At 39.3% G+C, this 13986-nt stretch overlaps 1 protein-coding gene across 22 annotated transcripts in view; it reads left to right on the forward strand.

Moving 5' to 3' along the window:
* Positions 1-13986, forward strand: part of LOC135486938 (protein 4.1 homolog) — a 71694-nt gene that overhangs the window by 52992 nt on the left and 4716 nt on the right. For 15 of the 22 annotated variants that reach the window (XM_064770128.1, XM_064770121.1, XM_064770131.1 and 12 more), the window contains 7 exons: positions 1129-1230; positions 3564-3593; positions 6826-6912; positions 9429-9500; positions 11368-11571; positions 12481-12558; positions 13736-13861. In XM_064770128.1, coding sequence (XP_064626198.1) covers positions 1129-1230; positions 3564-3593; positions 6826-6912; positions 9429-9500; positions 11368-11571; positions 12481-12558; positions 13736-13852 — 690 coding nt within the window. In that variant the 3' untranslated portion in view covers positions 13853-13861. The remainder of the gene's footprint in view (positions 1-1128; positions 1231-3563; positions 3594-6825; positions 6913-9428; positions 9501-11367; positions 11572-12480; positions 12559-13735; positions 13862-13986) is intronic. The other 7 variants (XM_064770134.1, XM_064770124.1, XM_064770138.1 and 4 more) reach the window with 7 other exon arrangements.

Below are 13986 nucleotides of genomic sequence, written 5' to 3' on the forward strand. Positions count from 1 at the left end.
CTGCTTGGTATGGGTCGAATATACTGTGTCGGCAGTATTAAGCCGATTGAGAGATGCCTCATCATAAAGGCCTGTTTTACCTGTTACGGGCATGTTTCAACAGACACACCCCAATCTGCTCAACACGTTGACACAGTATTTCTCTCATCATGAACTTGGAAAGTTAAATCAACTGGTTAGAAAGTTTTACATGGTAACAAGTCAGTTGACCTGTGTTCTCTCTGAAACACTCCTCGTGAATGACAATGCGTTTCGAGCAAGGATGTTTCCATGATTTAAGCATTAAGTATTAAATTTGAACTTGAGGGTTTTTCTCAACCTACTGTGCATACACTAGGTCAGATATGAATGTACTGGTCCTGTTGCAAAGACCTGCATGAACTGCCTGCCACTGCCAAGTTAGCAGCAGAAACATGCTTATGGCATGAAAAGCAAGAATGTAAATAAAAATCTGACATTGGTATAAAATTTGATGCAGGATAGGAGACAGAACATGAAATATCTCACAGATGACATATTGGCAAACATATCCATGCAAAAAGAGTCTAAAATGGTCAGTGCATGAAGTAAAGGCACCATGTACTTAACTCCTCAAAGTTTTTGTACATTGTCGGACTGTTTACCATGAGGTATTTATAGTACAGGATTGTTAGGTAATTAAGGATAATTGTGTTACAGAATAGCCGTCATCAAACGTCTGACAATTGAATTGTACATTTGATGGAAATGCTGGGCTAACACTTAAAAATAATATCATCAGGAATAGGCAGCTGAACTGTTGCAAGTACATGTCAATGCATTGGGAGTGCAATTTCACTAACTGAGCCTATGGCAGTCATTCAGTGGGAATATGTCCATATTTCGATGCTGCTGTCTGCCTTGTGAAGATGTTGACAGTTTATATTACATATCGAGGGTCGCGAATCGGCAGCGGAGGAGAAGGGTGACTAGTGCTTCTCTTGGGACTACTTTCTTTTGTCTGATATGAGATGTTCTAATCAAGTTTGTAAATATATATTTTGCGAGCCATCTGTACATCTTTTGTAAGTGTCCTGATATCCCAGTGTCAAGCACCTTGTTTTGTTTTATGTCAACATTAATTGTATGTATGTCTGTCTTTCTCTGTAGGGTCCAAAGAGCAGCCAGGAACGTCTGCTGAGGAAGGGAGGTGACGACAGTCCATACGGCGGTGCCCTGCTGAACGAAGGTGCCGACCACTCCCTCGACGAGGTCAGATTTTACTCACATCTTTTATTAGCTGGATAAGGGATTGTGCTGTCTGCCGACTGTTGCCCGTGCATTATTTTAAGTTCTCGATGGGCCTGGTTTTGATTGAAAATTTCAAGGTGTGCTTTTAGAACGTCACAGAGTCACAATCAAATATTTATGGCTTGTTTTCTAAGTGTTAGACAAAACTTTTAGATGCTGAAACACACAGTTTTTCCTACCTGAGTGAATATCCTGACAACTTGGAACTATTCTTACCTTAGTAGTTGTATTCACATTTTCTTCAAGCACTCTAGCCTAATATGATGATATGAAATCTTGATTCTTGATTGGTGAATCCTGTGAACTGAAGTTATTGTTGGAAGACTTGAAATCGTTTTACCAGTCAAAGCCACACCAATAATACAGAATTACAAAGGTGTTTCTGCTATTGATTGGTGTTCCTTGAAACCCAAGCTGGTGCATGAGCGGCACCATGTTTTGACTAAGCCATGGGTCAAATTCAGAGGAGTAACTGTTCAACCAACTACATCTCAAAAATAACCTCTGAAAACACTCTTTTCAAAATGATACCGATTGTTTTTGTCCCGTGAATCTTTATCAACGAATAACACAGCAGCATTAGCTTTTGGCCCACCTAGCTTCACCACAATGATGACCACCTGTATTTTGATCTACCAATCTAAGATGAATTCCCTCTAACCTGTAGATATCACACCAACTCATGATTACACACTAACACGTCACAATACCAACCCCAAATACCCTACTTTAGCTTTCATTCTAATCTTGTATAATGCGTGCTTTCATCATCTTTGTTGCATGCTACTCCAACACCTAAGCTAAAAAGAATTGCTAGTAGTTTCTTAATTCGCTAAAATCAGATGTTGTAATCACTTGGCATAGATGGCGCCACTACACAGTGTAATGATATCCACGAACGCCGGAGCAAGCACAAAGAAGATGAAGTTTGGTTACTTGGAGGGAAAGTCGTATCTTTCATGTTCTTCCTATCGAATCTAGGTGTAGAACTTGGTGTACTGAACCGGCATTAATCTTTGCTTGCTTGCTTTGTATAAAGATAACATATTGTTAAGAGCAATATCTATTATGCATGTACATGTATATCCTATCATTCCGAGTGTATATAATATCACTGAAGATTTTAACTCACTGAACCTCAGTCAGTCCATTCCCATGAGAAAAGGTCATGTGTGCTACAAATGATGATGCTGGGCTACCTGTTCCCGTTTCCAAAGATATCAACGGAGATGTCGATTTCACGTTTGATCATAATTTCAGTGTCTTCCCTGACTGTTTTCAATGTGTCGGGTCGCCATGTTAGAAACAGCGCCACCTATTAGCCGCCACGTCCAAAAAACGAAGAAACTTTTCAATATAAACGATCATACAATGAACCCAGATGACTCAAAAACCCTTAAATTCATCTCCATTCCATGAAACTGTTAAAATATGACTTTAAAGGAAGCATCAAACAATAAAATTAGCATATGCGCAAAGAACTTGTTAAAACATTGTTACAAGACGTGTTGAAATAATGAGCAAGGGAAAACATGGCAATTTGGCAGACAGATTCACAATGATGAACAACTAATAGTTGAGCTAATAGCTCTGCGACTGTGCACACCTCTTTAGCACTCAAAAAAACTTTAAAATCTAGTTAGCAGAAAGAGCTTATTCTTATCGTAGTTGATTGGTATTTGCTAAACTGAACCTGTGCACTCTGCTAACTGTACTCTACGAAGCATTGTAGTGATTTACTCCACTAGTTCCCTGGCCTCAAACAGAACAAATCTGCCAAAACTCCTAAAATCTCTTGCTTGAACTAATAGTAATAATGGGCAAACATCTAATGCTGTTGTTCCTGTAGTTGATAAAGATAAGTGAAGTTTTATTCCGGAACATTTAATGCTGTTTAAACAAAGTCAAACAGCTGGACAATTTCATAAGCATGGAAACCAGATAAATTGTTTACTACTGTGGTACACCTGATTTGGTGAAGTGGACTCTCCCGTTTTCAATCCAATGCATTAGCTTGGTATATTCCATTTGATCTGTAAGGGTGCAAACTCAGAAATCTGATGGTCTTCTTGCTTTCAATAAGTAGGAAACGATGCCCAATTTTGTTAACATTTCTCTCTTTTTTCTCCGATTATTTTCTTCTTGATGTTTAGTGCATGATGAGCTTTAAAATCATTTGCACTATTCCAAAAAAAGAGCTTTAAATCTTTCAATTTCTTTACCAATGAGGAACCAAAGTGCAGATCGCATGTTTTGCCCTTCAATTCCTAATGTTGTTTTCATTGTTGTAACAGGATGATCCAGATCCCCTGGGAAGGTTTGAGGTCAGTGAGTGCAGGATATCCCATAATGCCAGGCTGTATTCAAGCAGTTATATCATATACACTCCGCGTAGAGAGCTATTTGGCTTCGGGCGATTCTCGAGATAGTGATATCGACCTGCTTGATCCCACATCCCTGCGACCCCCTGCATGCGACCATAAAAAAATATTTTATAAATACTAAATTGTTTTGCTGTTGTGCTCATTATTATACTTCTGAATATCATCTGAATCCTTACATGTAGGACTTTCTGACCTAGGTCTGCCTGCTTAAAATCCCGTTCTCACTTACTTCAAATCCAATGCTGTGACATTATTTGGTTGATTTTCCTCTAAGGCTGTGATGAAATAGAGTTCAATTATCACATGTAACACATCACTGTTCACTGATCATGCATGACATAAAGAAAGAACAAGTCATTTCCATAGTGGCCTACATACAATTCATGAGGTCACTTTTCACCCAAGCCAAAGTCGGTAAACTGGACAATTGAAACATGACTAATGACATTGTGAACTCTATATGATCATGGCCTTACGGGATTAAGATGATGTAAAGTGATCACTCTTGACAATCTTGTTGAAACCCCGCTATAAGTTAACAGTTGCCCTTGATTTAGAATCTATTCTCCTCCGCGTTTTAAAAAAAGAGTCTCGCTCTCCTCCCTGGTTGTTGTATCACTATCTCAGACGTTCGCTGTCTTCTAACCTCGTCCACGCCAGGGCAGCTATTAACAACCTGTCTTCGCTACACCTCCTTCCTTGGATTTCTTCATTCAAGTTTTTTGTATCGTTGGTCGCTTGTTGATAAACTTTTTAATGGACAGTGTGCCTTTTCACTAAAATTAAATCTGTAGGTGGTGTACAACATCATCAGATTGCTTATGATGTCATCAGATGGCATACAATGTATAGCTTCGTGTAACTGCATGCTTTGGTTCATAATATATCCAAGTTGCTATTAGATTGTGGCCACCACAACCTGGGTGTGTTTCCTGTTTTACTCTAGGCACACTGTTCATGAAAAAGCACACATTTTGCTTTGTCCAGTCATTTCATTTAGCTGATGATTTATCATTGGTAAGAGGTCTATTGGTATATAGTACAACTGTTACTTGTTCACCAGGTTAAGGATTTGGTGTGCAAGTGTACATGGCAAATTGTCCAACTTGTATCTTTCGTTTTATGGATCAAGAACATGGCAGTAGCATATTCTCCATGGTAACCATCCCTCTTCGACAAAAATAAAAGTTAACAATCTGACACACATACTTTTTAATGGCATTTTCTTTGTTACCAGAGTTGCCAATCTTGTGTCTAAGATACACTTTTTCCGCATCAGGTTTGACATAAATTGCAATCATTTGTCAATTTTGCAAGGATATGGTTTCAAGTTGTGATTTCTGATTTCTGGCATATCAGTTTTCATTTTAAAATGTCTTTAATCAGTTGGAAGAGGATGAATAATGTGAATACTGATTGAAATGTTAAGATAAAGAAATCAAATAATTCATTGATAAAATTAGTCATCTATTAATATCTTAAAACTGCTTTCTTCTTACAGAATTTTATAATCTTTATTTTTTGTAACGGAGTGCCCATTGGAAGCTCCTTCGAGTTCCATGGTTCATTAAAACTAGACTGGGCTGAATTCGGTGACAATCTTTCAACGCATTCAAGGATGAAGTTAAGATTGACTTAAAAGCACCAGAGCACAATTACCTGCACTCATGTTGGCCTTCTCAGAAGTTGTTTTTGCTAAACTTTCATACACACAGCAAAAAGCTGTAAACACCTTTGCAATCTTGTTTTCAGCCAATGATGATGTTCAAAAGTTGAATTTATAAACTGGCGGAATTATAAATTTTAAATTCTTTCAATGTTAAAGAACAGAAACACATGCTTTGACTGTAATGATCACTTGCCGTGTTCTATAGTATAACGTAGGAATTGGTTGTTTCACCAATTACCCTGATGGTGGAGCAGAAAAGTAGGCCTAAAGGCAACAGCCGAGGTTAAAATAAACATTAATATGGCAAAGTTGGTTCAGTTTGAAGAATCTATTACTTCTTGTGGCAAAAAAGATTGAACATCAAATAAGTCTTGAAGTCGATTGTCTGCTTTCTGCTTGTGGCAGACAGGTCAAGGATCCTTGTGTTGTATTAATTGATTAAGATTACATTATTCATCTTCTTCCAATATTCACCAATATTCTCAACTTACATGTATCTGCACCGTGCACCCATTTTGATAACATTTGGTGTACAGTTAGTAGGACTAGGCTTTGATCAGATTTCATCTTCTTTCTATTCTTTTAATCTTTGCAATTTTCTTCAAGGTGTTTCAAATCTTTGTTGGTAGGATTATATGCACGTCCGTCTCTTGGTGCAAGAGTTGTATTGCAACATGGAGAATTTGGTCTGTTTGGCTACAGGTGATGACATTGTCATCAGTGCCCTCAGAGTCCCAGTGCACTTGCATGCACTGTAAGTGTACAATATAGACTGCCTGGAGTGATCAACCACAATTCTCAGCGTGGCAGTACAAGTATGGGTCAGTTGATATCATTGAAAAACTTTCTGGAAAGACACTTTATATTTTACTGCAAAAGTGGTTGTGCAAAATATTCTTGTGTGGCCTATCATGGTGCTGTGTTCTCAGTTGAAAAGATATCATTGAGCCTTTATAAGGTCGACATTCCGTTCAACAGCTGACTTGGTCCGATAGTAGAATCGTTTAACTTGGAAGTGGTTTGGTTACAAATAGTCTCAGTTAAAACATTTTCAAAATGACTATCTGGGACTTTTGCTGTAGTTTGCTCACATAGCCCTTTCCATTTTCAACACATTTATATCTTCTTGTACAAGAAGTCATTCTTCATTTTACACACCACGTTTCAACCATGCTTGGTCTGGCTTCCCCCAATGACAAACCCAGCTTCCATTTTGCTCTGCTTCAAGCTTCTTTTTATTCTCTAGAGCTTGTATTGATATATAGATTTTGACTGATAACTTATATGAATAGTTGAAGTTTCGACTATACTCATTGGAAGAGACCACCCATTACAAAATTGGTGTTCACAAGAAAGCCAGCCATGTGCGAGTTTTTTTGGTAATCATCTAACAACATATAGTATACCATAGTTCCATCGATATTTCTGATGAGGCACAAATTCACCTTTATCAATCGATTTATCATAGCTATTTATAAACGTTCTTGTTCATTTTCTCTACAGGTTGATAACAGAACCGGGGAGCGCTCTGAAAGCTTTGTCCACGTTGGGCCGCGTAATGTACTCAAGGATCCGGTCAGGAATGAGGCGGTGAGTCTTGCAACATCTGTATCTTCAGGTCGCGGTTCTTCCTTTGATTTTCCTGCGACCGTAGGTCATACGTCGCCAACTCTAGGGTCTTTCTGCGACCTGATTGTTACACCATCATGATATGCCCCATAGCATGGTGTGACCTCACGGCATGCTGCCCATATTTAGGCACCGGTGTGGGTAATAAGTTAAGAGAGTCGTGGCTGCTGTTAGTCATTGCTTATAGGGTACGGCTACAGAATAATTTGTCACCAGATAATGTACATGCGTGCAGCACAACATCTCAATGCATACCTTCAAGTTTGAGCAACAAAACTCTACTGGAATCAAACATGCCTTATCCAGTTCTCAAAAGGGAGCCATTAGAACAGAAACGGAATCAAGTACAATGTTGATGCATACAGTGCAAGGTGATATTGGTAAAAACACAAACGTCAGATTGTTCCATTACCATTATTTCAACATCTACATGAAGCTTGCGGTGTCCTATTGCTCTCTTAACTGAATACCCACAGTTTTTATGGCTTCAATCTATCATAATTTTCACTCAATTATTAATAGAAATAAGCCAGTATGTCAAGACTAGTTATATATCATAGAAGTCAAAATATGATAACACGATTATTTATTTGGTTGGAGATTTGCCTTACAAACGTAGCAATTGGTGTTGATTGAACCAATTGAATTTTTCTACATGTTGTGTATGCCATTGTTCAAAAGTAGTTTTGTCACTAACACTCGTGTTAACTTATTACATATGGTGGTTATAGTCTAAGGGCTCTTACTCAACCCCAAGACTTGACCCAATTTGCCCAAATATTCTGGCTTCTTTCTCTCTTTCTTTGTGGAAAAGGTTTAATTATCTGCACAGAAACATATTGGAGACAATGAAATTGATCTTGGGCCATTTATGGAAAATATCCTTTGAAATCTACGCAGATTGGGCTTTAAGTGCCGTGTTTACAAGTGATTTTAGCAGCTGTGACGGAGTTGTGACAACATGAGGATTATTGTTGGTCACATGTCACCGCGACTAAACTTGCCTGTTAGCACTCTGCTAAAGTTATACAATTATCTTTCGAGGTTACGTTGTGAATTTAATTCAAAATTGCTAATGGTCACTGATTTAGATAAGATAAGGTGGTTCACCTCAAAAAAGCTAAGTTTACTAACTTTAACTTATGAATAATTGCCTGGTACTAAGAATTTTCTAAGATCTCTGAGGAGTTGTTGGATGCTTCTCATTCAGTTGCTTCACTAACACTATAGGGAGGTTAAAGTGTCCTTATCCAATATATCTCAGGTGTCTGTTGTTTTGGGCTGTGAAAATGTACCTTCTACATCCTGTTCCTTTAATGATAATAACCTCTTTTGTATCAGAAAGACACAACAAATCATCCTTATTGCCAAAATGTGTGGGGAGAGATTTCGTGGTGATTGATTTCCATTCATCTCAAATTGGTCAAAGAGCCAAACAGGGACAAAATCACAACTAGAATGCTGGGATAAGATCACTTTAAGTAATACCCCATAATCCTGGAAAAGGAATGGGACTAGTAAACCTCCCTATTTGGCGCAAGCTCACAACCAAACAGCTCCTCAGAGGACACCTAGTGGTCATCAGAAACGTTGTATATATCGCCCTCTCGTTCAAAATGTCATGAACGCTTACTTCTATTTTGACCAGTAAGAATTGAAGATGGATCATTTTGTAAACGTCAGTTGTAAAGATAAAGTATCCTGACATGTTTAGGTTCCACATCCTCAAGAAACCTGTTTGATGGAGAAAACCTATTTTCTTCAAATATGGAATGGAATGAGGCAAAGGAACCCGCAAATAAAAAATCTTGAACCTCCTTTTGCAGTGGTAGTTAAAAATTTGTATTTTGAAATAGAAAGTTTTGAGTACTTACATTTTGCACATTGGGGTGAAAAATTGTTGAAAAAAGAACATGATTTTCCTGACATTTTGAATGAACTGGGCTCATCGAGTAGCTGTGCAATGTTTCATTTTTCTGTCGCGCAGTAGTCGTCGCTGCCTTCTGTGCTATAGCTGTGCAGTCTCTTATTCATGTTCGTCCACCAGGGAATGGCGGTGTAGTCTGATTTGGCAGAAGGATTTGTGACGTCTTCTAAGTTTAATCTGATGATGTACATGCATCGCGATATACAGTAACACAATCAAAATTGTATTTACCTTTAACACTTTCAATGTGGAATTAATTTTGCCGAAGGAAACTACACCAGCGAGCCAAAAAACAAAGGAATTCGGCTGTTGATGCAGTTTTGCCACCAACACTAACACTGTGCAGGTTCTTGGTTGGTAATGATTTCCCAGCTACAGAGTTGGAAAGATTCAATTACACGTAATGAACTTCTTTGCCACGCCGATTGAAAGGACCAAGCACATCGTTCAAATAGATCACAACTCCTTCCTTTCCTCAATGAGACTGCACCCATTTTTCGTAGTGTCCTGTTAGATGTTTGGTGCATTGGGTTTCTTTTGATAATTAAAGGATATTAGCGATAGAATCGACATAGAAGGCCTTGACAACGAGCGCGGAGAAGACGACCTCACATCTAGCCGGGTAGGTAACTTGAGTGTTTCTGCTCGGGGCAAAAAGAGGCCAGGTTCCCCGAGAGAGTTCTGAACAGTATCGTTAATTCAGTGTGGGGAATAGGGAAATGGGGACTGAGTAGTTGTTCAAAACAAGTTGGTAACTAACTTGGTGTTTGCTTTAACACGACATCAAGTCTGATGGAATTGATTGAAGGAGATAAGGTCAAGATAAAGCCAGTCTTAGTGACTTGACTCATTTGAATGGGCGGGCCCTGAGCCTTTAGGCCCTGCTTCCTAAGGTTGGGTTGAATGGCAACAGAACAAGGGGGCCATGGCTTTTAGGTCCTTGCTTCCCAAGGTTGGGTTGAATTGCAAGGGACCAAGTTCTATTAAGAAGATATAGGTGAATGAGAATAATATGCAAGGTAAATGTGTTTTGGTTGAGGGTAGTCTGGGTTCAAAGCACACTGATCCTTTTTATGAAATCAATGTGGTGGACAGGAAATAATAGAGGATCATTGTCACTTCCAAATTGGGAGAAGAAAAAATCATTTCTACCTCACTTACAACTCCTTTCTTGCACAATCTACACCTCCCCTTCCCATCACAATTAAGCAGGTCACGGTCATACCGTCTTGCACCAACACACCTGTCACAATTATCCGCATTACTAAATTCCTTCATTCAAAACTTCTATTTCAAACTTTATTTGGGTAGGCCTACCAGCAGAGCAAATTGGCATGCTTTTGGGTCGAAAATGACCACCACCCTTTAGATGTTGTGCCCACCTACCTACCTATGTTTCCTAGGTTCCTAGGTTGTATCCAAGCTGAAACCAGTGATTCAAGGACATCCCTCTGTTTTGACTGAGAGGGCTGCCAGGTTAATTCTTTTCCAAAATGAGCAGGCTGTTATTGGCTTTGATGGTTCATGTTGCTTCGACATAGCACTCACATTCCAGACTGTGTGCATGGGTTTGTCTAACCAGGTCATTGTCATCTGTAATGGGGAGCCAAAGTTTATGGCCATTTGCTTTGGTGACCTTGATGAAGGTCAGCTGCAATTAGGGAAATTGGCTTAAGGCTACAGGCACTGCCTCAACCCTAGCATGTTTATTCAGTGTGGGTCTCATCAAATATATTTGTAAATACATGTGCTTTGGGGTCATTTGCTCTTGTTGACCTTGCTTCAAGGTCATTTGCCACCAGTTAACATTGCTCCAAGGCCGTTCAAGTCATAAAGACCTTGTCTCAAGGTCATTAGCATTGGCAAGCCTTCATGAAATGTCACTGCTGTGCCTGACTTCGCATAAGGTTGCTCTGAAGATTCTGTTCACTTTGGCATTAGGCCGTGTGGGATTTACCGTTGGTGTAAGGTCATCCTATAAAGGTCACCAGGTTCATGGTCAATCAGGATTATTTCACTGATGGATACTTTTCCTTGGTTTGGTTTAATCCTTTACTTTCCTTACGACCTCCAAAATATCAATGGGATTTTGAGATGCACCTAACTTAATGTTGACGTATTTGTCATTGTCTTTAGTTTATAGCCTAGTTTGTTTACAACTGTATCACAATATATTTGCTTTCTTGATATCATAAGTTACCAGAACTTATTCTTGTGATAACTATGTATGATTTTAATGAAATGGGGAACAGTGTTTCACACCAATGTCTGTTTTAGTTTTAAACAAGCCTTTAAACCATTGTCTTCCCCTGAAAAGCTTGCATTTCTTTGGTTACTAACAAGTTGAAAAAAAAGTTAAATTGGGATCAGTTATTTCTGTGTAAAGATCTTTGACATGATCTCAACAGAAAGCGACTATTATTACATCATCGCCATGGCTACGACCTTTGACACCTGGTCTGACCGAAATCCCTCTATCTCGATTCCAGCCACCAACAGTCAAAACGGAGCGCGTGAAATATGATCCCAATCTTTCATCTGAAACGCGGTCCACAAACGTTGTGCCTATGGTCAAAACTGAAAAGCGTTATGTGAAATATGAAAAAGAGGGCATGGAAGATGACAATGATCTGGGCATGCTGGTTAGTGCTCAGTCGCACAGCTCAGGGAGTAAACTTATTGAGACGACAACGGTAAGAATACGGGGTCTTCCGATTCAAATAATTTCCACTTTGTCATCTCGCATAGGTTTCTTGGAAAGGCTCGTCTGAATTTGGTGAGAAATTTTTCTCAAAAAACTGGTCAACGTTGTTTTCGTACTGTAAATTCTCGTTGGTTTTTTCTGTTTGGTGATCATGCGCACAGTCTGGGCTCCACCCCTAACGTCATCACACTTCAAAGTCGGAAGAAATTTCTAGTTTTTCCCGAAAAACTGGTGAGGTTCTAAGTCGTTTTGTTATACCATCACGTTCCCACGTAGACCATGAAATATAGCTAAGCACTCTGTAGTGGTAAACCTAATCATGTAGCTTCGCTTTGCCCTGCTCTCTCAATGAATTTGTCTCGTCTTAACTGGAATAATGTCAATATTGTAGTGAAAACCTGTCATGTGATTTTGTGATGGGATGCTGTTCTGCCTCCTGAGTGCCTCCCACTGCTTCAGTGTAGTAGTGATATTTGATGTACATCGTGATGGGTGCTATTCTGCTTGATACTCAACCCCCCACTGCTTCAGTTTTTGGTAGTGGTTCTATGTGTATCTATGATGTAGTGACGTCTCCCATCCCCAGTGATGAATATCTCAATGGTAAACCGACTTGGGAATACTCCTGGTTATTCTCAAAACAAAAATGTAGTCTTGATTTTGAATATTTTCCACCAGCAGTATGTCAGTTTGACTGAGAGACTACAGTCGTCTTTAAATCTTTCAATAGTATGTAGAAAGAAAAGGCCTCATTTCTGAGCTATTGTCAGATTTAAAGATGAAAGAGTGAAAACACAGGTATTCAGTTTGAAAGCAAGGCTAGTATTTTCTGTTCTGAGAATATACAAATGGGCTTGATATTAATTCCCCAGACTAATTTTCCTTTCTATTTTTCCAGTACACAAAAGAAAAGGACGGCATTTTAGAAAAACGAACAGAAACCAAGGTCGTTGACAATGACCTTGATGAAGACCGGGTGAGAATTTCTATTCTCTGACTCAATATTTTTGCTGTGATATCGAAATGATCAATAAAAGAAAACAGAACGTTAATTTATGCCATTTTGTAAAGTCATCATGGACTATATGCCATTATATGTTCTGTACCATAATATCATCAGTGTTTGGCTGTATCATGCTTCAAGTCTGTGTCCAGTGAGCTTTTTGATCAGTAGCATGATGCTAGTCTGTGCCTATAGCTTCAGATGACTCTACATCTTATCACAATATTTCAAACTGTACATTACCGTATATTTAGCAGTGGCTATAGAGGTTGTGTAGATGACATCGTTAAAAACAGACACCATTTTGGATGTCAAATTTGCACCAATGAACCATGTGGCATGCTTTGTTGTGGGCACAAGAATAGCAAAAGCAAAGAGATATCAGATGGGTCACGGTGACAAATTGATGTCCGAAATGGCTGCCTAAATGACGTCACTGCACAGCCTTGTAAGGTGGTTCATGGCCTTAAAACCAACAAATCCCAAGCAAGACTTTCTTTCATGTTTTCAAGGTAAGAAGCCTTTAAAGGCCTGGTCCGGTGGGCTTCCTGGTGGAAAAGGGATATAGAAAAACAGGATGAGCAAATGTCCCCTCCTCCCCGAGTATATCTGGAAAAAAACAAGAAGATTAGCCTTGAAAGTCGTTGACGGACTACGACTCCTACAAGATATTGAGAAAATGATTATTTCTTAACCATGTACTTCAATAACTGGAAGCACTGTTGCGGTTCAGTCAGTGCGTCTGGACGCATTTCGCCATGTCTGACGACGCAGTGATGTCACTTGGACGTCATTGGAGTGGCCATTGCATATATGTGACCCGCTCTACCAAAACTAGGCGCTTGTCGCATCTGAACTTGACAGGTTGATACGGACTTGTTGTTCATTTCCCTATTGTAGACCTTTTGTGAAATCTATTACAAACTGATTTGGTCACATTTCACGAAAGGTCTACAATAGGGAAATGAACAACAAGTCCGTATCAACCTGTCAAGTTCAGATGCAAAAAGCGCCTGGTTTTGGTAGAGCGGGTCACATATTGTGTCATGGACCACAAGGCTGTGAAATTTTTGCTGAACAGACTTGTAGCAGAGTGGTTGAAGTCTGTTTTCTTTTTATTTCATTCATAACTTTTTTGTGACGGTTTCAGGCATTGGCTGAGGCTATCCGGATAGCTGCTGGCCTAAACGAGGACTTGACAGTCGCCGATGAGACGATAGAAAGTATTGAGATAACTACACAACAACAAGAAGAAAGTACTGCATAGAACTCCAAGGTTTGTGTGAATGCCTCGGTGGAGAACAGCAATGAGTCTGCTTCCCCCCATCAGCTATTGTGACCAAGTTTCCTAATTTCATACATGGGTACAAGTGTAGTGCGGCTTTCATTATCTATGCATGA

This window comes from Lineus longissimus, chromosome 4 (genome assembly GCF_910592395.1).
Source record: "Lineus longissimus chromosome 4, tnLinLong1.2, whole genome shotgun sequence".
Classification (NCBI taxonomy): domain Eukaryota; kingdom Metazoa; phylum Nemertea; class Pilidiophora; order Heteronemertea; family Lineidae; genus Lineus; species Lineus longissimus.